General features: G+C 54.1%; 9 protein-coding genes across 10 annotated transcripts; 4 read left to right on the forward strand and 5 right to left on the reverse strand.

Moving 5' to 3' along the window:
- Positions 1–124: 124 nt before the first annotated feature.
- IUM83_02308 (Dehydrogenase/reductase SDR family member 13) lies at positions 125–2949 on the reverse strand (the record flags this gene model as incomplete). 2 transcript variants are annotated; one of them, XM_067926216.1, is made up of 12 exons in its annotated part: positions 125–202; positions 285–327; positions 402–506; positions 570–899; positions 973–1509; positions 1586–1647; positions 1706–1723; positions 1795–1830; positions 1898–1955; positions 2026–2229; positions 2294–2374; positions 2447–2949. In XM_067926216.1, 12 exons carry the CDS (start codon positions 2947–2949, stop codon positions 125–127), a joined length of 2055 nt encoding a protein of 684 aa, XP_067796522.1. The 2 variants fall into 2 exon arrangements, with proteins under 2 accessions (XP_067796522.1, XP_067796523.1); XM_067926217.1 differs by lacking the exons at positions 125–202; positions 285–327; positions 402–506; positions 570–899 and having other exon boundaries at positions 1445–1505.
- A 661-nt stretch (positions 2950–3610) lies between these two features.
- On the reverse strand, positions 3611–4617 carry IUM83_02309 (Dehydrogenase/reductase SDR family member 13; the record flags this gene model as incomplete). Its single annotated transcript, XM_067926218.1, has 2 exons — positions 3611–4357; positions 4519–4617. 2 exons carry the CDS (start codon positions 4615–4617, stop codon positions 3611–3613), a joined length of 846 nt encoding a protein of 281 aa, XP_067796498.1.
- Positions 4618–12248: 7631 nt separating this feature from the next.
- Positions 12249–12869, forward strand: IUM83_02310 (uncharacterized protein; the record flags this gene model as incomplete). Its single annotated transcript, XM_067926219.1, has 2 exons — positions 12249–12391; positions 12581–12869. The coding sequence occupies 2 exons, from the start codon at positions 12249–12251 to the stop codon at positions 12867–12869; spliced, it is 432 nt and encodes a 143-aa protein (XP_067796582.1).
- A 313-nt stretch (positions 12870–13182) lies between these two features.
- IUM83_02311 (40S ribosomal protein S2) lies at positions 13183–13968 on the reverse strand (the record flags this gene model as incomplete). Its single annotated transcript, XM_067926220.1, has 1 exon — positions 13183–13968. The coding sequence occupies one exon, from the start codon at positions 13966–13968 to the stop codon at positions 13183–13185; it is 786 nt and encodes a 261-aa protein (XP_067796817.1).
- Positions 13969–14393: 425 nt separating this feature from the next.
- On the forward strand, positions 14394–17241 carry IUM83_02312 (Cell division protease ftsH; the record flags this gene model as incomplete). Its single annotated transcript, XM_067926221.1, has 3 exons — positions 14394–14492; positions 14579–14690; positions 14774–17241. The coding sequence occupies 3 exons, from the start codon at positions 14394–14396 to the stop codon at positions 17239–17241; spliced, it is 2679 nt and encodes an 892-aa protein (XP_067796769.1).
- Positions 17242–17641: 400 nt separating this feature from the next.
- On the reverse strand, positions 17642–18457 carry IUM83_02313 (uncharacterized protein; the record flags this gene model as incomplete). The annotated part of the gene is made up of 1 exon (XM_067926222.1): positions 17642–18457. The coding sequence occupies one exon, from the start codon at positions 18455–18457 to the stop codon at positions 17642–17644; it is 816 nt and encodes a 271-aa protein (XP_067796584.1).
- A 961-nt stretch (positions 18458–19418) lies between these two features.
- IUM83_02314 (family 47 glycoside hydrolase) lies at positions 19419–21423 on the reverse strand (the record flags this gene model as incomplete). Its single annotated transcript, XM_067926223.1, has 6 exons — positions 19419–19613; positions 19705–19941; positions 20015–20345; positions 20414–20484; positions 20550–20675; positions 20758–21423. The coding sequence occupies 6 exons, from the start codon at positions 21421–21423 to the stop codon at positions 19419–19421; spliced, it is 1626 nt and encodes a 541-aa protein (XP_067796818.1).
- Positions 21424–21670: 247 nt separating this feature from the next.
- IUM83_02315 (Calmodulin (EF-Hand superfamily)) lies at positions 21671–22403 on the forward strand (the record flags this gene model as incomplete). Its single annotated transcript, XM_067926224.1, has 2 exons — positions 21671–22339; positions 22395–22403. The coding sequence occupies 2 exons, from the start codon at positions 21671–21673 to the stop codon at positions 22401–22403; spliced, it is 678 nt and encodes a 225-aa protein (XP_067796548.1).
- A 3220-nt stretch (positions 22404–25623) lies between these two features.
- On the forward strand, positions 25624–26130 carry IUM83_02316 (uncharacterized protein; the record flags this gene model as incomplete). Its single annotated transcript, XM_067926225.1, has 1 exon — positions 25624–26130. One exon carries the CDS (start codon positions 25624–25626, stop codon positions 26128–26130), a length of 507 nt encoding a protein of 168 aa, XP_067796773.1.
- Positions 26131–26626: the final 496 nt, after the last annotated feature.

Here is a 26626-nt window from a genome sequence, read left to right on the forward strand (position 1 = left end):
GGTGGAGTCGATGGGGCTGCACTACCAGACAGAACTGCTGCCCCCGAGAACGAAACAGAAGGTCGCCGAGGAGAGATATGAGGCGATTGCAAGCGGTGCTCTTGCTGACGCGTGACGAGCGCTTTCAGTTCCGGATCGGCCTCCAAAGTGAGTTGTACACCTCGCCGCACAAGTGCCTCCATCGTCTTGGCTCCGTTGGGGTCTGAAAAGAGCAAGAAGCACGGTGGTGGATTCATAGCCCGGCTAACGCTGCTGGTACGTGTCATGCTCCGACTACTATCCACGGAACTCTGCACGATAGCGCGAGCTTCCTCCAGCTTTACTTCTCTGCAACCCCAAAAGCCAGTAGTTTGGTTAGCACTAGCGTAGTTGTGTCACTGAAGCAAAAAGAAAAATTCTACCTGGCGTAACTTGCACAAAGCATCATCTCTTTGTAAGCTTGCTGCCTGCGTCTGAAATCTTTCCTTGCGTTGGAGAGTAGCTCTGTCAGAAGCCGCACCTTGATGCTGATCGATAAAAGAGAAATTAGTCCAAGCACCTAAACACATGATAGTAATCGGTTCTTTTACCTCTTGGGAATTTTTACAACGTGGCCCAAATTTTGTTGTAGACGCTGAAGCTCGATGGGTGTGAGAAGCATTTGCATGGTGGCCAACTTCTCGTCCATCCCTCCCAGTATTGCGATCGAGCCTGCTTGTGAGAAACTTTTTCTGTTTGAACCGGCAGACCCAGGAGCAGGCCCAAGAAGGTTGCGGCCGGAATCCTTCCGTGTAGCAAGTCGTCGGCCATCGTCGATGTTGCTATTCTGCTGGCGATCGACACGCTGCCGCTCATGGTCCACTTCGTCCCACCAGATCGATAAAGCTTGCATTCGAGCTCGATTGCAGCTGATAAAGGACCTTTAAACAAAGCAATTTAGGTCAACCAGTGTTAGTCCCAAGTATTTTTTGTGCCTCATTTCGGCAAACTTACATTCCAGCCTTTTGAGCGCGGATGACTTTGCTGCGCCACTGGATCATCATCCGGTTGAAATTTCGCGTGGCATGGCTCTCAGTGAAGTGGTCAAGCATGAACTGCCGCAACAGCATTGCATGCCGCGCCTTGCGACGACAACGCACTCGCAGCAGCAACTTCCACATGCATTTGCGCAACCAGGTGTAGATAACGACTGTGTGCTTCGACGCATGCTGCCATTTCCATCTACGCCAAATGCGCTGGATTGTAGATGCAGCTGTGCGCTTGATCCGTGCCATCAACACCACGTGTTTGGTTTGTAGAAGTTGTTTGTGCCACCGATGCGCGATCGCAGCGAAAGACACAACGTGTAGCCACATCTTGCGCCGCCGATAGCGAACTGTCAACTCAAGCTCGGCAGCTGATAGCTGTCGTGTAGGATTGACTCGCCGCAGATAAGCCTCGCGTTTTGCTGCCAATCGCTCGTATTCTAGTTGAACAATCTGCTCGCGCTGTCGCTGAGTACGCTCCATTCTCTCCGCCGCTTGTTTCTTCCTAGCACGCCATGGTAGGTGTCGGAGACGGTCAGTTTAAAGGAATTGTAGGCTGTGTGGAATAGATGAGTACCAACCTGAGCTCATGCGCTTCTAGTGATCTTGGAGTGCTAGCGCGCTCCTTGTTCTCTCGAATTTTCTGTAGCAACGAGCTGAGTAAGCTGGAGCAACAGACACCGAAAGACAAGCTAGCTTACATCTCGCGTGTAATTTTTCTGTTTAAAGAGCAAAAATTGAGTTAAGAAGTCAAATTCGAGAATATACAGCAACAACTGGTGCATCTTACCAGGCGATGTTGGTGATGAATTTGCTCGACATCGCGCTGCAATGCAATAACTAAGGTAAAACTCAATGATTCTCCAAGCAATTCATTCAGAGGCTAAACTTACTTGGAATGCTGCCCATAGACTTGGATCGGTACGGAGTTCAGCTATGAACTTGTGGATTCTGTCACAGTATATGCACGGTCAATTATCCCAGCCACACAACGGTCGTAATTTATATCCGAGCTGCGTACCTCTCTTCAGACCGCGGAGTCACCCGCGAAGCTCTTGGACTTGATGGTGGAGATGAGATGTAGGTTGCGCCAATTGTACTCCCGTTTCGGCAAGGGCTTGAAGCGGATTCTGCCCTTTTGCTGGGACTACGAGGAGGAGACGGAGCTCGAGGAGATGAAGGATTCTTGGACGGTTTAGGGGGCGCAAGTGCGAGTGCGTTGGATCTGGCACAATGCCACTTCGGTTAAAACGAACACAGAGATTGGAAAACTCTACAGAGCAACTTACAAAATGCGACGAACACGTTCAATTTCGTCTTCCTCGTTCCGTACAGCTTCCCATTCCCCCGACGGCCTAGAAGCAGGGTTGCTACAAAGACAACTTTGTCAGCGAGCAGTAGAATTTACTGGTTTGGTAGATAGCTATTAGGTGGAGACGTACGCCCACGACGATGGCAGCACAGATTGACGGATAAAGTCGAGAATATGCTCGCGAGGTAGTCCCCAAAGGAACAGCGGCGAATCTTTGTCCTCCCCGTGCTGCTGCTTTTCCTTCATATTGTGCAACACTTTTGTTCGATCGATGCGGTTTCCCTCGACACAGGGTTGCTGTCGATCACGGAACTGTGCGCGCCACAATTTCTCGACGCTTTCGTCTGGTTCGTGCCTCGGGGAGCTCAATGCCGCTTCTCGATCAGGGCGAGGTGACTGCACGGGCAGCAGAGAACACATTTCCTGCCCCGCAGCTACTGTCACCGAGCGACGTGAAGTAGCCACCCCGCCTTTTAACCTCCGAGGTGTAGCGGCCGATGGTCGAGCGATTCGAGCCGACAAGGGGGCGGCAGTGGGGGCTTTCGGGGCTGGCAACTGGATCACCGTCTCCTTGGCCAGGTCGGCATTCTCGATCTGCCTCACCATCCATCCTTCGAGCCGGTCTTGCTGCATGCCGCCCGCCCCCCAAGCTAAAAGCGAACTGGCGGTGAGGTGGTGCAGCGCAGATAACTTGGCAGCAAGCGTGGCCTGCAGTGATAAATATGATAAATGGCGCCTAAAAATATGAAAGCCCTAGGTTCCGTCGAAATCGTCATGTCTGCAGGCACGGAAAGGTGGACAACCACCGTTCACTTCAACTTGAAGTGCATCTCAATGCAGTTGAGGTCCACCCGCGGCAGACGAGCTGCAGGTAGACAACGCACACGACAAAGTGGCACAAAGGTTAGACACTCGCAGACAACATAAGACACATCGGACACGAACGCGGGACTGATCGGCACAACTCATTCAACCAATATGTAGCCGACGCGCACGCACAGCCAGACAATCAAAAAGGCGCGCCCATGACGGGGTCGCAAAGCCTCCTCTCTCGCCTCCTACCTCGCTCCTAGTGAGCGATCATAACGGGGACAAGGACGGCGCTGGATCGCTGAAAACTGACGAGTTCGTTGCTGGCGTCGGGAACGTCTTGGGGAGAAGCGAGCGGTAGTAAGAGAGCGGGGAGGGTTTTGGCTGGAGGCGTACGTGGTGGAGCTGCGGGGACGTTGGTTGAATCGGGCTGTCGCTGTGTGATCGGTTTCCATTCTTCTAGTAGATATTGCAAACACGGGGCTTATTCGGTCAAGCCCATGTTGACCTCGCCGTTGAAGATGGCGGCGGCGGCGGCGAAGCGCTCGGCCTGCTGCTGCTGCAGCTCCGTCATGGCCATGAGGAAGGCGGGCTCCTGCTGGTACTTCATCATGGCGGCCTGCAGCACCTCGCGCGTGAGGCCGTGCTTGGCGTGGATCTCGGCCGACAGGTTGTCGGCGCGCTTGACGTACCGCTGGTTGATGGCCTCCTCCTTGTTGTCCGGGTTGAGCTCCTTCACCTCGAGGCAGACCTCCTCCATGGCCACGTTGAGCGACTCCATGGTCTCCTGCATGATGGCGATGAACTTGGCGAGCGTGAGCTCGGCGGGCACCTCCACGTCGCTGAAGCCGCCGCCGGTCATGACGCGGTAGAGCTCCTGCAGCTTGGCCACGGCGTTGGCCACGTCCTTGTCGCCGTCCTCCTCGAAGTACTCGGTGGCCACCTTCACCTCGTCCTCCGTGGTCTGGAACTTGGCGTAGACCTGCGCCTCGATGGCCTTCATGGCCTCCTCGAACTGGCCCATGAGGTACGAGGCCAGCTGGTCCTCGGGCAGCGAGCGCCCGCTCTGGGACGACTCCTGGCGGATCTTGGCCTCGAGCTTGGCCAGCTGCATCACGACCTGGCCCATCTGCGTGCAAATGGTCTCCAGGATGCTCAGGAGCTGCTCCTTGTGCAGGTTGGGCACCTCGCGCACGCCGTCCTGCTGCGCCGCGGACTGCTTCTTGGCGGACTGCCGGCAGAATGCGCACAGGAGTGATGGTCAGCTGACAGCCATGAGAAAAAACCTCAGGTGTACCATTCCGCATGGTACACCTCCATTTTGCATGTATTGTATCTCCACCACCAGAAGACTGGTGCTGGAGCTGTTGCCAGTTGGCTGCGGCTACGTACGCTGGAGCTGCTGCCGCGCGCGAGCGCGAAGGCGAGGAGGGCGGCGGCGGCCACGGCGGACACGCCGGCGATCACCAGGGGCTTGGACACCTGCACCATGCTGGCTGTGGAGGGGGAGGACGAGAGGAGGGGAGAGGCCGGAGCGTTCTCGTTTGTGTGTGGATGTAATGGCGCGGTTTGAGTGGTGACACCCGAAACCGAGAAAAACCTCGGGGTCGACGCGGCGACATTAAACCTCGAAGTTAAATAAGAGCGGCGGCGCCATAAATTGGAGCGCGCTCTGGTTGGTCGGTTGAAGGGTCAGCGACAAAAACAAGCGGGGCGGAGCTTCAGCTCCCACAAACAGCGTTCTGTTTGTGGCGGCGATGTCAGCGTGTGTATGGCGAGCGGACGACTGCGGTTTGTGGCAAACGGCCAACGACTTCAACTTCTCACGAACGACTCGATGTGCACTTGACAGATCTGAAGACAGCAATACTAACGGTACGTAACGCGAAACACGCCTCGTATTTTTTTCTTCTTCTCTTTTTATCTTTCTTGAGCAGGCAAGGAGTTCGTCGAATGCTCTACTTCAATGCCAAGATTTGTTAGTATGAAGGAGTGCAAGCTGACGACAAGAGAAATTGCCTAGAAGATTGAAGCATTCCATCCATCGGGCTGCATACTTGAGAGTGTATCGCTGGAAGTTGCTTTTCAGTCTTGCATCCAATTCTTCACCCAGACCTTGCCACCAGTAGGCAGCCAATACACAAAATTCTACACAGTGTTTCACTAACACACTTCGGAAGCATCAAAACACAGTAGAGTGCACATGCGGGGTGCACCAATAGAACTACAACCAGCAAAACTTTGTACATTAAGTACCTCAAGTGTAAGAATCTCTTCTTTTTGATGAAATGCAGCGTAGTAGCAAGATTTGTCTTTGCAGAAAGTTGCTCTTCCGTGGCAGGTTGAAGCGCGAGTATGTAGCTCTTCCTTTCCTACCCATCGAACACATGTCCACGAGCTGTTTCTTCAAGTCTGATGAGTTCTCGAGATAGTTGTACCCCGGCTCTCAGAGATTCTTCTTCGACGCCAAGATTTGTTGGTACCGTTTTCTCGGGAGCAGGTGCGCGTCTACAGTTGACGGCCCAAAAGGCAAATGGCAACACGCGCATTGAGTTCTTTCTTCAACACAACCAGAACGCGAATACCGCGCAAACTTTCGCCTCTGAATCCAAACGCGGGGTCTCCTAGCCGGTAGTTCACGTTCAGTTTGTTTTCTTCATTCAGCATACTCTCGGCTGCCTGTGGACGCTGGTGCTTTTTGACAAGTTTATATTCAGTGATGGTGCTCTGTAGCCAAGCGTGTTCGGACCCACCTTTCGCTAAGTACAGCGTGAAACTCGCGACAGGCATATAACAGATTGTCTCTCTAAGCTTTTCAATTAATGCAGTTACATCTGTGATGTGTCATGGGCTTCGATGACAGTGAATTCCTTCAGGGGTACGTATCATCCTGCCTGGGGCCCCAGTGGTGACCTTCTTATGAGTGACTACAGCAACAAAAAGTGCGCTAAATCGCAGCCACGAACGTCAGCACCTTCTTCACGTTCGGATTGTCAGGCATTCGGGGATCGCCGTGGATTCCTATGGAAACGTACACATGGCGGATAAAGGCAGCTGCACTATGGTCAAGCTCACTTCGAATGGCAGCGCCAGCACCTTCACCTCGACCGTCTTTGATGATGGCAACCTGTACGTCACTGGCTCAAACAACCACTGCATTTGCAAAGTCAACTTTACCACGAGAGAGGTTACCACGTGCTATTGATGTTTGTCGATAGATATACCCGATATTTGTGCACTTAAAATATTTGTGCACTTAAATCAATGACGATAAAAGTCCGATCCAGGAGCTGGAACTTTTGCTACTCGAATGTTTTTCTTTCTTGATACAAGTTGGGGATTACTCGAGACGTACTTCATCAGCGTGCGTTGGTGAAAGTTGCTTTATCGGGACCAATACCTTGATTTGATCAGCCTGAACACCTACGATTGCATTGGCTAGTACGTTGTGCTTGTCAGTAATTGGGTTGCCAACGATGTCAAGTTGAAATTTTCAAGGCTTCCATTTCCTTTTCCATGGTCGGGCGTTGTTCTGGAGCTGGATCGCAACATCGAGTAATTAGCTTCCAGGCGCTGTTGCAAATTTTTGGACAGGCAACTCGAAAGCAAACTTGTGCGTTCGCAGCGTGCGTGATAAGGGTTGGTTAGGGTGTCATTCCGAAAGAGTAGAGGTCGGATTTACTATTGGGCAGCCTCCCTTCCACACATTCCTGCGCCAAATAACGTATGACATCCGTGATTTCGACCCCCTGTGTCTTTCACGAGACACTAGTCTTTTAGCACTCTCCAGTCAAACTGCGATCAGAATCGCAAACTTTTGCTTGCGGGATGGCACCTACGGGCAGTAGAATGTTATCGCCACAAACATAACTTCGAATGCATGTTGAAGATTGCTCGAGCAGGACCTCAATACTAATCATGTACCGATCGACCCCTTCTACATGTAGTCCGAGGTATGTATCAAGTGACCCCAACTCGCAGTACTCCATCATGATAAAGAAGTTGTAAAGATCCGGCAGACGTTGCTAAAATGGCTCAAACGCACCAAGCCTTCATCGTGTTGAAGACATTGTGTTTGGAATTTTTCTGACTTGTTCACATTCGCGTTAAAATCTTGGCCGCCACGGGGATGTCATCTTCAACCATGCCTTTATAGATTTTTTTCATCTCCGCCGAACCCAATGATCGTCGACATGTCGATCTCCACCTCGTCCTCCGTATCAGTCCGTGAGGTTCTTGATATCACCTTGAATGGACGCCTCTAGCTTGCCCACTGCTTCTCCATACGTAGAGGACAACGTCGTTAGAATCTTCACCGTGGCATCGTTGCGCAGACCTCTCGTTCTGGTTGTCGAAGTCATTGATCGCCTAATAACTTCCGGAGAGTTTCTGAACTTCATCTAGCGTCTGGTTCACTCCTCGAAGTGGTCGACTTGGCTATAGGTGCAGTAGTTTATTTAGCGCTGGCGCTGGTGGCGTCCAAGTCGTTGCGAACGAGCTACTACGATGTATGGCTCCGGGAAAAAGGATGCCAAAGAACGCTACCTGACTTACTCCATCACCGTACGCCCGGCCGACAAGGAGAAGGGTGTCGAAGAAGAGGTGGTGACGAAGAAGATGCCCAAGTTTATCGACGGCGGGCCGAAGGACTTTCTGGAGTGGGTGTACCACTTTAAACAGCTCGGCAACACCAAGCACTGGAACGCGGAGGACAAGTTTCTTAACACGACATTACTACTGGAAGGCGATCTCCGCGATGCCTTCGACGATGCCTCTATCACCGACGATGACGTGCGTATGGAAGACGAGTTTTGGAAAACTCTCTACACCGCGTCCAAAGTCATCCTGCCCGTGGACTACAGTGAGAAGCTCCAGGAGGAGCTCTGGGAAATCAAGAAGACCCGCGGCGAGTCGCTCGCTGAGTACAGCAAGCGCTTTCGAGCGTTGGCACGAATGGAGAACACCCTAGCTGGACTGAGTATGAATTCCCCCATGTGCGAGGACGCACTCTGTCGTTTGTTCAAGCGCGGTTTACCCTATGATTGGCAAAATAAGTACGACGCCAGTGGCCAAGTGTATACAACGGTCGCTGCGCTTGTTCCATTTTTCGAGCGCATTGAGCAGGGCGAACAGCGTCTGCACCGTGCCAGTGGATCTAGTGGCCAAGAGCGGAGGAACAACAGTCATCACAACTCGCGAGGCAACGGGCGTCGAAGCAACTACAATACTCGCAACAACAATCGCAACAACCAGAATCGCCAGCAAAATCGGGGTGGCAACAGAGGCCGTGGAAGTAACGATGGCAGCGGCAACAACAATACTAGCAACAAGTATTGCAGCTTTCACCGGACTACAACGCACAACACGCAGGACTGTCGCGCTCTGCAGCAGAACAACCAACAAGAAGAACACCAGCAAGTTGATCACCAGCATGGCAACAACGCTCAACGTCACGGCGGACACAGACAAGTAGTTCGCCGTCAAGCGCAAACTCGAGTGGAACAGCGTACCCACCGTAGCGACAGTTCCAGTGACGAGGAATACATGTTTCTCGGTCTCAACGCTCAGCGGCCCGCTCAAGAACCGCCCATGAGAATCACGATCAAGCTAGAGCACGGTAAAACCCGCTACCACGCGCTCTTGGATACGGGATGCTCGCGAAGCATCATCCGCAGCGACTTTATGCAGATACTCCAAACCCAAGGCGGCAAACTGCAAGATTCTCGTGTCTCGTACCAATTGGCGCAAGGGAACACAAGCAGCACCGGACGAATGACTGTTCGCTTCCGCATTCCAAATCTCAAGCGCGATTCAATTATCATTCACGACTTCGAGGTATTGCCCAACCTCCGCGACGAAATGGTGATTGGTCGCGATATAATGTCGGCGCTGGGGCTAGTTGTGGACTTTGGAGCAGGAAAAGTGTCTTGGGACAGAAGTGAAATGACTATCCAGACCGAGGAAGGTGTGAAACCATCATCTGGTGCACGCGGACTAGTGGCTGTCGCCACCGACGAAGTGGATGAGCTATTTGCCGGAGATGTCCATGACTTGAAACCTGCTGACCTGCTACCAGTGCATCTCGAATCAGCTATCCAGCACTGCTACCTCAAGGTCCTCGAAGAATTTTTCGATTTGTACAACGGACGCCTCGGGAGAATTCGCTTGCCGGACTATGTTTTGCCACTGACAAAAGATTACGTGCCTTCACACGCAAAGCCCTACTCGATCGCACGCAGCCAAGAAGATGCAGCTCGACGGGAGATCCAGCGGCTCCTCGAGCTCGATGTACTGGAGCAGATTTATGACTCCGAAGCAGCAGCGCCAGCATTCTTCCTGGTCAAGCCAAGTGGAGATTTACGGCTTCTAGTGGACTTTCGTCGTCTCAACCGTTTTCTTCGCCGCTCGCCTTACTTCGTGCCAAAGATTCGTGAAATTTTGCTGCGGCTTGGAAAAGCTAAGTGTATGAGCACACTTGATGCGAATATGGGTTATTTTGCACGATGTTTGGCCCAACAGAGCCGCGCGGCTACCGCCTTCTGTCTGCCTTTTGGCAAATTTCAATTCAAACGGCTTCCGATGGGGATATCGACAGCACCAGATGAGTACCAGGCAGCCATGGAGCGAATTCTTGGAGATCAACCATTCGTCATTGTGTACCTGGACGACATCCTGGTCTTTTCGGAGAATGAAACAGAGCACCTGGAACATTTACGCATTGTGTTCACGCGTCTTCGCCAGTACGACGTCACTTTGAATGCCAAGAAGTGCCATATTTTGCGGGAATCTGTCGACTATTTGGGCTTTACTCTCACACCTAACGGGATCCAGCCACAAGCAAAGAAAGTCGATGCCATCCTGCAAATTGCGGAGCCACGCAGCAAGAAGGAGCTACGGCGGTTCCTCGGTATGGTTTCCTACTATCGTGAAATGGTTCCTAACAAGTCAGCCCTTACAGCGCAGCTCAATCGGCTGACTTCGAAGAACGTGCCGTTTGTGTGGACACCAGAGGCGTCAGCAGCTTTTCACGAGATCAAAACCGCACTGGCTCGCAACGTGTGGTTGGCGTTTCCTGACTACACCCGCACATTTCACGTTTTCGTTGATGCGAGTGGACGGCAGATTGGCGGAGTGGTTATCCAGGGCAGGCGCATTATTGCTTGCTTCTCTCGTTCCATGACTGATACCCAGCGCAAGTATTCCACGATGGAGTGGGAATTGCTCTCAGTCGTCGAAATTCTCAAGGAATATAGGACCATGTTGCTCGGATTTCCAGTCGTCATTCATACGGACCATAAGAACCTCCTCTATCCTCAAGAAACCTCGCTCCGAGTGAAGCGATGGAAGTTGTTACTGGAGGAGTATCGCCTCTCGATCGAGTACATCCCGGGAGAGCAAATGTTGCAGCAGACGCGTTCTCGCGTCTTCGGTACGACTACGTGAAGCAAGCGATCGAAGATGAACTCTATGCAGTGGAGGAAGAAGACGTCGCAATCGACGGAGCAGTGATAAAGAAGCACCAGCTTGCGGATCCGACGACTAAGGAAATTATTGTTCGACTAGAGCAAAACTCTGCAGATCCAGAATATTCACTACGGGCGGCACTCGGTACCGTCCTGCTGCACTTCCGAAAACAAGTTGTAGTTCCTGCTTCTCTCCGTGACGATTTGGTGGAGCTGTACCACGACTATCTCCTACATCCCGGTGGTGAGAAGCAATTTCGATCCATGTCCACCTTCTGGTGGCCTGGGATGGAGACTGCGGTGAAAAAGTACGTCAGCGCGTGCCGCCAGTGCAAGAAAGCAAAATTGCATGGTGGAAAGCAAGCCTACGGACACCTTCCGCCTACTCCAATGACCAACGACGATCGCCCATTTGATGTGGTGCATGTGGATCTCGTTGGACCGCTACAGGACGATTTCTACTGTTTCACGGCCATTGAACGTCAATTTCGCTGGCTAGAAGTCTTCATACAGCGTGGGCGCACGTCTGCTACGACGGCACTGAGTTTCGAGCGGTGCTGGCTGTGTCGCTATCCCCGACCAAAACGTGTGGTCCATGACCGAGGCCCTGAGTTTACTGGAGACGAATTTCAGCTTCTGCTCAAGTCTATGGCGATCAAGTCAAAGCCGATCACGACAAAAAAATCCACAGGCCAACGCTATATGCGAGCGTGTTCACCTGGAGCTACTCAACATTATCCGCGCTCGACCCGATCTCAACGACCAGCTTGAAGTTGCACTGGACTACGCAGCCTATGCAATTCGAGCAAGCTACCACTCAGTACTGCGCGCTTCACCTGCACAGTTGCTATTTGGCGAAGATTTGATTACCAGACAGCTCCATTTCGCTAACTGGAGCTTTCTCTCTAAACAGAGGTTCGCTGCGATAATGCAAGAGAATGAGCGTGAAAATATCAAGCGGATCCAGCACTTCTACCAAGTCGGCGACCAAGTGATGCTACGAGTTCCTGCTCGTGACCGCAAGAAGACCGAGGAAGTCGCACGTGGACCCTTCCTCATCAAGTCCGTTTACGATAATGGCACCGTGACACTGGACACCGGATCGACGGAATCGCGCGTGAACATCCGTCGTATTTTTCCTTGTTGAAGTGTGCTTCGCCATGGAGGAGAATGACATGCCAACAGTCATCCATCTCACCCACTTCACCCTGTTGCGTCTGGGTTCAACGGATATCAAGACTCACCTACTTCACTAGGTTGAATAAGATCTTTAGGGTACGCACGACAGGGGTGCATATCATTCGTAAGAACAGCGGAGCGCTAGCCGCTGCATCTCAATATCATTCAGTTCTCAATTTGATCACAAGGACTCAAGTGGGTTGTCACATGTAGTGACTCACTAGCGCAAAGTGAGAGCCAAGCCGTTTCACATACTCAAACGCTCGGATCGCTCTACGACGGAATACGAAGTTAAACGAGCGATTTTCCGATGGTGAACAGGCATTATAGCACTAGAACTCGTTCTCCTTACACATACACTATCGGCAAGGCTTTTCCACTAAAAAATATAAAATGTGAGATTCCAGCCGCCAATTTATTGTACTGGACGGATCAGCCACTAAACTTTGGGAATCCCCCACTGTAGAGCTCGCAGACGAGATGGAACTGTGCCAAGAAGACTCGGCGGCGTACTGGAAGGGGCTGTGGCACGGCCTGCTGCTCACGCTGCCGGTGCTGACCTTCCTGTACCGCAAGTGGAGCACGGCCGCGGAGAAGGCGGCGGTGCAGCAGCCGGTGCTCGGGTACGAGCGCCACATACAGAGCATACTGTTGAGGACGAGGGGGCTAACGTTGATGCTTTGCGTGTATTGTATTGTATTGTTCTTCTTACCTATGCACTTGATGCACCCACAGAACGTACGTGTGGCTGTGCTATTGTCCTATGGAGAAGACTGCAAGGGCTAATACTGTATCTGCTTCTGTTGCTGCAGGTCCTTCATGAACGAGCTGTTCGCGTTCGAGGTGGTGATGGTCGCCGGCGCAGAGCTTAAGGCCGTGCGTGACCAGCTCCAGAGCGCCGAGGAGGCCACCCCCGTGAACGACAAGAAGGTGCAGGCGCTCAAGCAGCGCCGGCTGGACGTGGCCACCGTGCTGCAGAAGAAGCTCGAGACCATCACGCCCATCGTGTCCTTCCTGCTGGAGCAGAGCGTCGGCGTCATCAAGGACCACCACGCCGACAACACGGAGAACGCCAGCGACGAGTCCAAGAAGGACAAGTAGAGGCAGCACCCTAACATCCACAGCTACAGCTCACAACAATAGAAGACGAACACATCGAAGTAGAAGACGCAAATTGCTTTCTTTGTATTGACGCCGCCCAGGGTCGACACCTACGCACCGTAGCGTCGCCCCGACGCTCTCCCCGAGCCGCAGTCCGTACAAATGGGGGAGGTCGACACCGTCGCACCGTAGCGCTTCAGATCCACGCTTTCCTCCCCCGCTAAACCAAAAGGTGCATCCCCCCATTGAAAAATCGTCCGTTGCTTGTGTTCAGAACAGAGTGGAGCTGCCGAAGAGGCCGCTGCCAAGCAGCTTACTTCTTGATGGCGGTCTTGGCCAGGAAGTCCGTGTGCTCCTGGTACGGCGACGGGCCGAACGTGTGCTGCTCCCAGAGGTCCGGGGTCAGGTACGCGTACGTGGCGCGCAGGGCGTAGAACGTGGCCTTGACGAAGTTGCCCAGCGTGCGCGTGTGGCCGCGGGCCGAGGTGTAGCAGTCCTCAATGCCGGCCATGCCCAGCAGCTTCTTGGGCACGGGGGCGGCACACAGACCCGTACCACGCGGGGCCGGGATGAGGCGCACGCGGACGGAGCCGCACTTGCCCGTCACCTTGTTGGGCACGGTGTGCGGGGCGCCGACCATGCGGCCCCAGTAGCCGCGGCGCACGGGCACCAGCGAGATCTTGGCCAGGATGATGGCGCCGCGGATGGCGGTGGCCACCTCCTTGGCGCACTTGACGCCGAGGCCGATGTGGCCGTTGCTGTCGCCCACAGCCACGAAGGCCTTGAAGCGCGTGCGCTGGCCGGCCGTCGTCTGCTTCTGCACGGGCATGATCTTCATGACCTCGTCCTTGAGCGACGACTCCAGGAAGTAGTTGACGATCTCGCACTCCTTGATGGGCAGCGAGAAGAGGTAGATCTCCTCCAGCGAGCCGATCTTGCCCTCCTTTACCAGGCGGCCGAGCTTGGTCACGGGCACCCACTCCTTGGACTCCTCACGTCCACGGCCACGGCCGCGGCCGCGGCCACGGCCACCGCGGCCGCCACGGCCACGGCCAAATCCTCCACGTTCTCCAGCGGGCGCAGGCGCAGCGTCAGCCATTGTCTTCAGTAGTTCCTCTGCTTCTTCGGGGCGAAATGAACGAATACCGTCGGTGACGAAGCCGTGCTACAAGAGCTCCCCACATGACAGGCTCTCCTCCAGTCAAACTCGGTGGTGTGGCGTACGCAAGACTAGTGTGCGAAACATAGAATACTTCAAGTTGCGTTAAGACCAAGCGGAATGATGGTGTCCGCAACGTAAGCCGCCACCGCCGGTATAAATACGATATCCTTAATAATACATACCCGCTAGCTAATCGATATTTACTGAAACCAAGTTAAACGCGTACTCGAGACGTGATAACCGTTGGGATTGGATATCCATGGAGGGATGAAGTAAACGCAGTTGACTGGGCAAAATTGTGGGGCTGGTGTTATTGGATAAAGGGGGCAGTCGGCCAGCAGTTCCGTAGACTCCCCGCGAAGATGATGCTGGCGACGACGTCGACGCAGCGGCTGCGGCGCGAGGCCGCGGCGGCGCTGCGCGACCCTCGCCAGGCCCGGCGTCTGCACTTGCTGCAGCAGGTACGTCGCGCCGCCAACTCGCGCTGCGGAGGAAGATACTTGCGCGACAAGAACCCGTCTAACCTGCGCTTTTGTGCCTGCCACAGCAACTGGGAAGCTCGCTGCAGCGCAACGGCGTGCGTGGCGTGCTCCGTGGCGCACAGCAGCACCCGGCAGCTCTGCGTCGGGCGCTGCAGTCCACGCGGCCGCACTCGTTCCGTACGTTTAACACCAATTCCGACGTTAAAACTTCGGTTGCAATGGTGTTAACCGGCTATTTCGTTGCTGTGATGGCGCTGCAGTGCGTAAACCCGTGGCGGATAAGCCGCTGAGCTGGGCGACGTGGCTCCAGGAGAACATCCCCAAGGGCTTCGGCCGCTTCTACCCGAAGAACGGCGGCGCTGGTGGCTCTGCTGGCAAGGCTGGAGGGCCGCCCAAGACGGCGCCCAAGACAGGTGAGAAGGGCGCTGCAGACGTGAAGAAGCTGAGCTCCAAGACGGCGGAGAGCAAGACTGGCGGCAGCGGAGGCTCGTCGGGAGGCAGCGGCGGCCCCAGCGGGAAGGACGGCATGGCGTACTTGGTCCCCTTGGCTGTGGCGGCGCTGTTCCTGTCGGACCTGGCGTCGATCGACAAACCCATGCAGGAAATCACGTACCAGGAGTTCCGGAACACTTTCTTGGAGTCTGGCCGCGTGGAGAAGCTCGTGGTGGTTAATAAGAAGTACGTGAAGGTCTTCTTGAACGACATGGCGGGCGCTGCGTCGGGAACTAGCTCGGTGCCGGGCGCTGGAAATGATTTCTCGGACTGGCAGGACCCGAATGCTAAGGGACAACACGAATACGACTTCGGCAAGGAGCCCGAGCACCACTCCGGTAGCAGTGGGCGCGGAATTAGCTTGTCAGGATCGCGTGGCGGCGCTACTGGCCGTCCGATCTCCAGCCCTACGTACTACTTCAACATCGGCAGCGTGGACGGCTTCGAGCGCCAGCTTGAGCACGCACAGCACCAGATGGGCATCCGCCCGCATGACTACATCCCGGTTCAGTTCAGCAACGAGATCAGCTTCACGCAGGAGGTGGTGAAGTTCCTGCCGACTATTGTGCTGATCGGTTTCCTGCTCATGACGATGCGTGGTGTTGGTGGCGGTGCCGGCGGCGGCGGTGGCGGTATTGGCAACATCTTCAAGGTCGGCAAGAGTCCGGCCAAGAAGATCACTAAGGAGGACATCAAGATCTCTTTCAAGGATGTGGCTGGTGTGGACGAGGCCAAGAAGGAGATCATGGAGTTTGTGGACTTCCTTCGCAACCAGAAGCGGTTCACGGAGCTCGGTGCGAAGATCCCCAAGGGTGCTCTGCTTGTCGGCCCGCCCGGTACGGGTAAGACTCTGCTGGCGAAGGCCACGGCTGGTGAGGCCAGCGTGCCTTTCTTCAGCATCTCCGGTTCGGATTTCATCGAGATGTTCGTCGGTGTGGGTCCGTCCCGTGTGCGTGACTTGTTCAAGGAGGCGCGCGCGAACGCCCCGTGCATCGTGTTCATTGACGAAATCGATGCCGTGGCCCGCGCTCGTAGCAAGGGTAACTTTTCGGGAGGCAACGACGAGCGTGAAAACACGCTTAACCAGTTGCTGGTCGAGATGGATGGTTTTAACTCGAGTGAAGGTGTGGTGGTGCTGGCTGGTACGAACCGCGCGGACATTCTTGACAAGGCCATCCTGCGTCCCGGTCGATTCGACCGGCAGATCACGGTGGACGTCCCGGATATCAAGGGCCGTCGCGAAATCTTCAAGGTGCACCTCAAGGGCCTGACGCTGGACGGCAACGTGGACGACTTCGCCCGCCGTATGGCTGCATTGACGCCCGGTTTCGCTGGTGCCGAGATTGCTAACATCTGTAACGAGGCTGCTATTGTGGCTGCACGACGGAATGGTAACAACATCTCGTTCAAGGACTTCGAGCAGGCCACGGACCGTGTGATCGGTGGACTGGAGACGAACCGCATCATGTCGCCCGAGGAGAAGAAGACGGTTGCCTACCACGAAGCTGGCCACGCCGTTGCTGGCTGGTTCCTGGAGCACGCCGACCCGCTGCTGAAGGTGACCATTGTCCCGCGTGGCAAGGGTTCGCTCGGCTACGCGCAGTACCTGCCGAAGGAGGTGGCGCTGCACAGCAGCGAGGCCCTGACAGACATGATGTGCATGGCTCTTGGTGGCCGCGCGTCGGAGTTCGTGAACTTTGATGGCCGGATCACGACGGGCGCTTCCGATGACCTGCGTCGTGTGACGCAGATCGCCTACTCGATGGTGCAGTTGTACGGTATGAACGACCGCGTGGGACAGCTCTCGTTCCCCAAGGACGAGGGCGCGTACCCGGACAAGCTCTACAGTGACAAGACCTCGGAGATCATGGACGAGGAGGTGCAGAAGATCGTACACAACGCGTACGAGCGCACCAAGCAGCTGCTGCAGGACAAGCAGGCCCAGCTACACGAGCTGGCCGAGGAGCTGCTGCAGAACGAGACCATCAACCACTCGGACATTGTGCGCGTGCTGGGCCCGCGTCCGTTTGGCGGCAACAAGACATACACCGAGTTCGTGGAGGAGTCCTGGAAGGACGCCGACAAGTATGAGGCGGACAAGGCCAAGGCGCCCGAGGCAACAGCCGAGGCGACGGCTGAAGCCAGCAGTAGCGACAAGGAGGAGGCATCCGAGGCGACGCCGTCCAGCGAGGACGACGCCAAGGACGCCGACAAGGAGGACGGCGACAAGAAGTAGCTTCTTCCAGCCAGTCAACCAGCCCATAAACGCTCCATGCAAATAAACGCCAACGAGGACTTGTGTTGTACATGCATTTGCGTCGCGTTGCTCTCCTCGCACGCGGCCTATATACAGCTGGCACTTCGCGCCATCGCTTAGAATATCCTTGGTATTACACTAATGAGGGCGTCGAGCGCCACTGCAGCCTTGGTCAGCCAAGCCTTCGCCTTCATCTTCACCTTCATCACCTCTCCTCCTCTTCCCCTCTCTCCCGCCTCCTTGAACCTCCTAGTTGAATCCTTATAAAAAAGCACATGCAGTCGGCCTTGGGGTTCTTCGTCCGGAGGGTGGTGGGGTAGAGCATCTCTTCTTCTTCGTTTTTTTTTCTCGTCGTCTCTACCTCGTCGTGGTCTCTTCTTCACATGGAGTTGCGGTGCTGGAAGCCGTTCCGGAACGTGAAGGCGCGCTCGAGGTGCGACGACAGGTTGAGCGTGCGGATGACCTCCTTGAGCGGCATGCGCGTCACGTCGATGTCGTTGATGGCGCACAGCACGCTGCCCTTCTTGACGAGGCCGCTGTTCTCGATGGTGCTCTTGCGGCCGTCGTACTTGCGCACGAAGCCGTCCACGACGGGCGCGCCGGAGTCGTCACGGTCCACCTGCAGCACCAGGCCACAGGGCCCTGGCGGCACGATGATGGTGATGAGCGGGTTGGCGCGCTGCTTCCAGTCCTCCTCGGTCACGGACTCGTCGTCGTCGTCCAGCGAGCTGTCGCCCTCCTCGTCCGGGAACGAGTACGAGTTCCAGGCCCGTCGTTTCCTCCTCCTGGCCTCCCCGTCCTGCTCCTCGTCGGAGCCGCTGCTGTCCGTGGTGGCGAGGCTGCTGCCCAGCGCCAGGCGCGAGCTCAGCAGGTTGAACTTGCTGCGCGGACTCAGCGGCGGCTCCTGCAGCTTGGCGCGGAAGGCGTCCGCGTACGCACGAGCACTGCTGCCGTGGAGAGCGTCCTCTCCTCCCTCGTCGTGCGCGTCGTCCGACAGCGCGTACGTCTCGCCGCGGCTCAGCAGCAGCGAGCTGTGCTCCGGATGCTGCAGGTGCTGGTACTTGGGCGGGAAGGCGCCGTACTTGCCCACGACGGCGGCCACGCGCCCGGCCTTGAGGCTGCCCAGGCGGTCGTAGCCCAGGCCGTTGAGCCCCTGGTCCTCCGGCCCGCCGCACGAGCACAGCGCTGCGCCCATGAGAGTCTGCGGGGCGCTCCAGTCGCTAGGATCTCGCTTCGGTTATGCGGCCGGCCGCCTGGCTTCACCAAGGCCTGAGTCTGGAGCTGTTGAGTTCGCAAGAGGTGCATAGAACTGTCTTGCACCCTAGCCCTGGAGGGATGTTCATTGGCTGGAAATAGGAGGCGGCGGTTTCTCGACGCTATTTTTAGGATAGTCCCAGCGGCGCAGGTCTATATGCCCATACACTTCCAGGGCGCTGGGGCTTATTGTTTTGGGGAAGGTGGGGGCGTTGACTTTGCTACAACGCTGCGTGAGCGGAGCTGGTTGACATGGGACACCGGGTCCCGGTGGGCTTGTCCACGCTGCGGGGCCGGAACGGTTCAGGAACGCGTTTTCAGAAAGGGCGGACCAAATTTGTGATTTGCGCAGAAATGGGCAGAACTGTATTATCGAATACACTGGGGAATATAAAACGTGTTTTAAACACATTTATGAAAGTGTCTGTATGATGGGGTACCTTCTATATCGCATGACTGCCGCAAGTCTATACGTCTATGCAATGTTGCTTGATCCGTTGTCGCGCAACATTCGCGGTTGAAGTGGGCGCCCAATCGGACCGCGTCGCAGTCGCCGATCGCCAGCCACCGCTTTTCAACAGCGCGCTTGCGGACTCGGCAATGCCGAGACAAGTTGTCTCAGACAACAGCACAACGCACCGGAGAAGGGAGCTGCAATTGCGAGTGTTGAAGCTGACGCGCCGCAGTGCGATGGAGACCAATATTTGAACAGGAAGGCATCCGGAGCAGTAGACTGGAATGGGGCCGTCACTTGAGAACTCCTGAACTGGACGTTGGCCCTGGATGTGAAGGTGCCAACCGGTACTCCGACGAAATGCAATGACTCCAGTTTCATTGGGGAAGTACTTTAAGTGGCTAATGTATAGACACTTGCTGCTGCGGTGTACCGGTATCCTTGGCGCTTATCGCCACACTGGGAACGGGTGCGCTTCTGTGTTGAAGACGACCTCGTCGAGCGGCAGAACGTCGTCGTCCGAGAAGAGCAGGAACAAATACTTAAGCGTCTCTGCGATGAAGAAGGTCTCCATTCCGCCCTGCTTGGTTGTCGGCGTGCCGTTCCAGACATTGATGGTGCCGCGGTATCCACCCTCTGGAACCTAAGGTTGGCATGCGAACGCAATAGTTTCATTAGGTTGGATTGCTCACATCAGTCAAGAGCCATTTGTCTACATGGCCGCCGCACCGTACCTTGCTGTGCTTCTCAAAGGCCTCCATGATCATCCGTCCATGCTCGCGGTAGATTTCGTCGCCTGTGACTCGGTAGAGGATCATCAAACTCTCCACCGTTTCAGGCCGGAGGATGTTGTAGTCCTGTGTCGGGAACGTGAACAATTCGGGGTATGTTTTTTTATTGCCTTCGGGGTCGACTTCGGTGACAAATTGGGTAATCTCCGGCGACAAGTGTGACGCAGAATGCAGATACATCTAACATGCACAGTTCGCGTGAGTAAATCTGTATTCCATCTAAAATGCATGGATCGGATCTCTAAAAACGTACCTGGACACAGGTTTCTGTGAGTTCTTTGGCCAGCTCCAGATGGGAGCTCGGCATCCCGTGCAAGTACCCAAGCGCAAGCATCCCAGGCACGAAGCAAGTTAAATGTTCCATTGCAGGGTCGAGCTCTCCGGTGATAACGCGTTTGCCGATGAACGCGTATTTTGATGGATAGGAGTATCCTACCAGCTCAGTCTCGATCCCAGCCACAGCCGTCACGTACATATCCCTCATTTGACTGTCCTTCTTGCCACTGAGTAGCCATTGCTTCAGAAGATACTCGTAGTAGCTGTCACCTAAAGCCCCAACAGATATAACCGAGCCTGGCTGGCCTCTGTGCATCAATATAAATGGTAAAAACACGTATATCCACAACAACAAAAGCATAAGTTGTGAACTTACATCATACTATTCCAGTCCATCATGACAGGAATCAAGCCATTGTTGTAGCGCTTCTTGACTACATCGATCATCTTTGTAGTAGCACAGTGTATCGATTAGCTCAAAGTAAACGTCCTTGATCCTCATCATCACTCACGATGCTGTTAACGTGATTCACTTCGACCATGAACGAGTCGTCTTTTGTAGCGTGCGCGAGGTACGCGAACTCAAGCTGAAAAGTTCCCATTTCGGACAACAGCGGTTCTTCATAGCTCAAATATCCCTGCAACAACACAGAATTCCAGTCGTTAGCCAGTCATACCCAAAGCAAACAGCCGTCCATGGCGTGATAACTGTTTATCAACCTCGTCAAGATCAACAGCACGACAGGGAACGTGATTTCCGCACGTAAAACCCATCTGAAGAGCTTTCCCCAGGCTCGTAGCGATATCTAGAAAGTGCTGCTCGCCTGAGAAGTAGTACGCGGACAGCAGACCCCCGAGCGATCGGATCGTGGTTTCAAAGAAGCTCACAGTCCCCCCTTGGAACATGGTCTCGCTCAAGTTCGCCTTGACCCACGCACTGGCCTCGTCAAATTCGTCGTGTAACCCCATGAGAAAGAGCGTGTCCAGTGAATCGACCGTCGTTAGCGCCATGTCGTGGCTGTAGATGCTTCCTGACTTGAGGTCCGGCATGCTCAAGTAATCGTGCCAGCCTGCGAATTTGCGGTATCCTTTCCACGCGTGCCGCGTCATGTCCGCCACCTTCTGCTGGTCTTCATTGAAAGTCTCGGCGTGTATCTTGTACGTCTCGCGCAGATTCACAGTAAACCGATGGTGTCCAGCACGGAGGAACTGACGGTATCCCCCTTCGCCAGTCATCGCCGGCAGATAGATGAGGTGCGAATACGTCAGCAGAACGAGGCTCAATGCCGCCACCGCTGCTATCATCGACCACAGCAGCCTCTGGGTAGCCCCGCGCTTAGAGTAAACCAGCGAACCATTCTTCATGTTGCCACGTACGTAGTACATAGTGTCCCTATTGATTAATGCCCATAGATTTAACGCGACGTTCCAATTGAACTGCCCCTCGACCGATCTTCCATCGCTAGACTTGAAAATTGTAACCCTCGCGCTTCAACATGGGCAATTAAAGCTGGACAACGCGCACTGACCAACACTCCTGCAACTTCAACTTGCCGTTCTAATTGCGGTTGTACTATTTTCTGCGCCGTGACATGCTTGACCCATTCCCACAGGCCCCTTACCACCCTCCGCGATGACATCCGCCCGCGAAGGCTCGGGAGCTGGCGCGATGACGGCCCGCGCTCGAGACCTGCACCGAAAGCTGCTGGAGCGCGTGCTGGTGCGCAGCGACTCGCAGAACGTCAAGGACGTCTTCCGCCGCTACGACCGCGAGCGTGCGGGCGTGTTGACCGTCGACCAGTTCCGCGCGCTAGTGCGGGACCACGACTTCCTGGACGCGGACGCGGAGCTGCTGCTGCGTCACTTAGGCGCCAAGGACCAGCAGAGCGTGTCCTTCCACGCCTTCATGGGCGACGTACAGCTGGGCGCAGAGCAAAACTACCCGTCGAAGAGTATCGCTGCCTCCAATTCGCCTAAGAAGGTGCAGCAACTCACGCAGCTTGCGGAGACGCAGCAACAGAAGAACGCCCCACAGCCACAGACTAAAGGCAAAGCGAAAGCTGGGGCGAAAAAAACGGCGGTGGAAATGATACAGGACCCCATGGAGGCGATCCGGACGAAGCTGCGCGAACGAGTTATAGGGCATAACAAGTCGATTCGAGAGGTGTTCATGGAGTACGATACGGACGGGAGTGGATTTCTGGACCATGAAAAGTTTGGCCGCTTCATGGCTAAGTACAAATTCACACCTGATGAGACGCAGATCATCGTGGACTACCTTGACCGAGACGCTTCAGGAACCGTCGATTATGACGAATTTGCAACAGGACTCCTTTTCTACCGTCCACCTGTACCAGTACCCGTAGCTGCAACGCAGACAGCCGCTTCGCCTCCAAAGCGTTTAGAGAAAACATCGCCCTCGAAAGCAACATCACAGCAAATGCAGGCTCAAGGTACAGGAACGTCCAGACCCACAAAGCAAACCGACCTCCGGCAGATTTTAGACTCGATTCGAGGCAAATTCGGTGAATCGATGAAGAGATCAAAGCAACGAAGTGGCCGGACACGTGATCTGAAAGCAGAGTTTGAACACTATGACATTGGCGGCAGTAGTAGCCTGGATCGCCAGGAATTTGGTGCGCTACTTGTAGGACTTGGAATTAAACTGAAAGCTCAAGAATTGCGAACGGTGCTGGAGGAAGTCGATCCCGACGAGGAAGAGAAAATTGACCTCCAAACAATTGCAAACCTGTTAGGCATCCAAGAAATAGCTCCAAGAAGTAATAGAGGAGTGTCTGAGGCCCAGCAGCGTCAAAAGGCAATACCCAAAGAAAATGATGCTGCACTTGCGGTGTTTAACAAGTATGATCGCGATGGTAGCGGCGAATTGGAGCACGAAGCGTTTCGACGCTTGATGCGCGAATCGGGAGTGAAGGACGACAAGGAGATCGATGCTTTGATCGAAGAAATAGGTGAAAATGGTAGTGGCTCCATTAGTTTCGACGAATTTGCTCGCGTATATGATCGAAGAATAAAGCGCTCCCCCAAGGCTAGCGATGAGATACAGGCTGCGTTTAGCAAGTACGGCCGGGACGGCAGCGGCGACTTGGGTTATGACACGTTTCGACGAATAATGAATGAACTTGGCGTAAAGGACAAAAGTACGGTTGATGCACTCATTGATGAAATCGATGAAGACGGAAGTGGTTCTATCAGCTACAGTGCATTTACCCGAGTATATGATCGTAAGATAAAGTCCTCTACGAAAGTGGATGAAGAGGCAATCGCCACATTCAACAAGTACGATCGCGATGGCAGCGGCCATTTGAGCTACGAAGACTTTCGCCGCATGATGCACGAATCGGGAGTGAAGGACAGCGAGGTAATTGGCGCACTGATCGATGAAATGGATCGAGACAGGAGTGGGACTATCATTTTTCATGAGTTTTCCCGTGTGTATGATCGTAAGATAAAGCCGTCTCTGCAAAGCTCCAGGCAACAGCGAGAACAGGTTTCTGGGCGATATAAAGGTACTAATAGTGATGCAAATACGCGACCAATACAGACAATGCGGAAGACTTCCCAAGCTGAGAACGAACAGAGCATAAAAACACGACTTGCAGCGCTGCAAGAGCAAGAGTTGCAGTTTATGGAGAGAGTGCTTCGCCGCCACAACTCTATAGAAAATGCCTTCCGGGAGTTCGACCAAGATGGTCGTAACGAGATGGACTTTGAGCAATTTCGCGATTTCATGGGCCACTATGGTATCACAGATGAAGCGAGCATCACCATGTTGCTGAAGCGGTTAGACGCAGATAACTCGGGGACGATCGATCTCCAAGAGTTCCTGTCAGTGTTCAACGAGCAGCGCCTTGCTCGTCATAAAGGAGGTGCGAAAGCCATTGCTCGTGGAGTCGAACGTCAGAATGCTACTGTTAAGGATGAAGGCCAACGTGCAATCAAGAGAGGTGTAAGATCGGGAACGATCCGCAATTTAAACGAAGTACCAAATGTTAGCAAAACTAACAAGGCCGCTCGATTGCGTGGGCTCGAAGAAAAGTGGATTCGTGGTGCTTTGGCAGAACATGACTCTTTGCGATCGGCGTTCTCAGCCTTTGATCGAGATCAAGACGGTGAGCTGACCCACGACGAATTTCGGCAACTAATGAACCAATTTGGGATCCGCGAGGAAGAGGACATTGCGGCGTTAATGAAGAAGCTGGATGCCGACGGCAAGGAATGCATCGAGTACGAAGAATTTGCTACTACCTTCCACGAAGCTCGTGTGAACAAAGATCAGGATAGACGTCAGAGCTCTACCGCGGTCGTTCCTCCTCGTAGTTCAGTGACCAAACCTACTGCTCCTACCGTCGAGTCAAAGAATGCTCGCGGTGCGAGGCTGCGAGACCTTCAAGTTAAGTGGATGAAGCGTGTGCTTACTTGCCATGACTCCATTGAGAACGCGTTTTACCGGTATGACGAGGACGGCAATGGTGAGCTGGACCACGACGAGTTTCGCCACTTTATGAAGCGATATGGCATTGTGAAAAATGAGGATATCGACACACTTATTCGAAGACTCGACACGGACGGTTCAGGAACGATTTCGTTAGAAGAATTTTCCGTCATATTTAATCCGCTACGCGTGAATCCGGGTACTACAGCTGAAGGAATCAGCGCTATGGTGGCCGCTGCTCCTGAAGAGATTTTTGATGAAGAAGAACTAGAATCAATATTGGAGATCGAGCGCGAGTTGGCGCAAAGGATGGCGCATCAAACCCGAGATCTACGCATCGCTTTTCGCAAATTTGATACGAACGGTAATGGTTTGCTAGAGTACAAGGAGTTCCGGAGCGTGTTGAAGTCATACCGTCTTCCAGAAATGGAGATCCGCAAGGTTATTCGCCACCTTGACCGTGACGTCTCAGGTTTCATCGACTACAAAGAGTTTATCGCTGGCTTCGGGTCCTTTAAAGAGAGTGGCGCAGCAGCTGGAGGCTCCACCCAGAAGAAAGCTGGTAAGCGTGCGTCTCCAGGGAAGGGGTATTCGAAGTCAAAGACTCACTATCGCCGTTCACCTGCCAAGCCACAGGCCCAATCCAAGATTCCTACCCTCGAAACACTCAAAAAGACGATGCTTGAGCGGATACTCGCGATTCATGGAACCGTTCAAGGCGCCTTCCGCGAGTACGACCTGGACAAAGAGGGTTGTTTAAACGAGGCCCAATTCGTGAAGTTGGTGCTGGATTGCAAATTTTCACGAGACGAAGCCGCTCGGTTACTCGGCGCTTTCGATCAAGACCAGTCGGGCACGGTGGAGTACCAGGAGTTCCTGGCCCAACTAGTTGTAAAGGGGAACTCCTGACACAGCGTAATAGAAGCAAGTGAAGTGTAGTACGAGTCACACGTGGTAAGATCAGTGTCGTCCCAACCAAACTGTCTCATACAGCTATTTATTTTGAAGTTAGTATACCCCACTTCAACTTGGGCTTTTTAAAATCGGACACAGAAGATCCTAACGACGCGAAAGGTTGCATTGATAGTAACAGCGCGGTGGGTCTGGAAGGAAGTGTCCGCGTATGCATAATGGCGCGGGAGGACGCTACAGCATGGCACCGCAAGTGGCTCGTGCTGCTTGGGTTACTAGGATGGCTGTTCCTGTATCGGTACCGAGCGATGGGCTGGCTGCTGTCCAAGGCGGTGACGTTCCAGCTGTCCAAATCTCGCTCGCGTAACTCGAAGCTGGCCCCAGTTATAGTCAAAGTGGAGCGGGTGTCTCTGCAGCCTCTGTGCTTCTTCAACGTGGAGCTCAGTAGCAGCGGAGCTACCACCTGGCGCGTGATACTGACCAAAGTGGCAGTGCAGAGCCACGTGAAGAAGTTCTTCGAGTCTTTCGGACTGGTCAAGATCTGCATCTTGGTGATCGACGAAGTGGTGGGGGACGTTGACAAAGTCGATGAAGAGCTACTAAGAGAAGCTCTTTTGCCGAAGAAGACGGCAAGCAATGCGGCTGCTACGGACACTCGAAGTGAGCGCTGCTTGGAAATGTATTTTGTAGCTCGTCAACTAACTACAACATGTTTGATGCTTTAGCCAAGACGAATCCAGTCTGCTACATGCGCTTTGTGGATCTCAAGGTGAATAGCATCAAACTCCGCGTCAATTGTTTGGAGACCACGACGCGGTTTCTGTGTCAAGAGCTTTACGTTGGAATCACAGATGTCTTTGTACAGCGTGAAATGTTGCAACTGAAAGTGCAGGCGAAGTCGACGGTGATACAAAGTGGTCTCCAGCACGAAACTATAGCAACGGAGTGCGGTGCTAGCAGAGATCGCGAAGAAAGTGACGGTAGCGATGGATTACGCTTGGAGGTTCCGGATACCAGCATTCTTGTGGATCTCAAATTGCGGGACCAGAGATTCCTTGGATGCAAAGTGGTAGGGTGTGAGGAGAAATCGACAAGTTTCGTCATGTCAACTGCTTTTGTTGACCGTGTGCTTTCAGCCAGAAACGAACACATACGTAAAGGTCTGGCAGCCGTTGGCGATGTGAAATCGGTTGAAAGTCTTCGCTCTGGAGAACCATCAAC

The sequence above is a fragment of the Phytophthora cinnamomi genome (genome assembly GCF_018691715.1).
Source record: "Phytophthora cinnamomi strain GKB4 chromosome Unknown Contig16, whole genome shotgun sequence".
NCBI classification, from domain to species: domain Eukaryota; phylum Oomycota; class Peronosporomycetes; order Peronosporales; family Peronosporaceae; genus Phytophthora; species Phytophthora cinnamomi.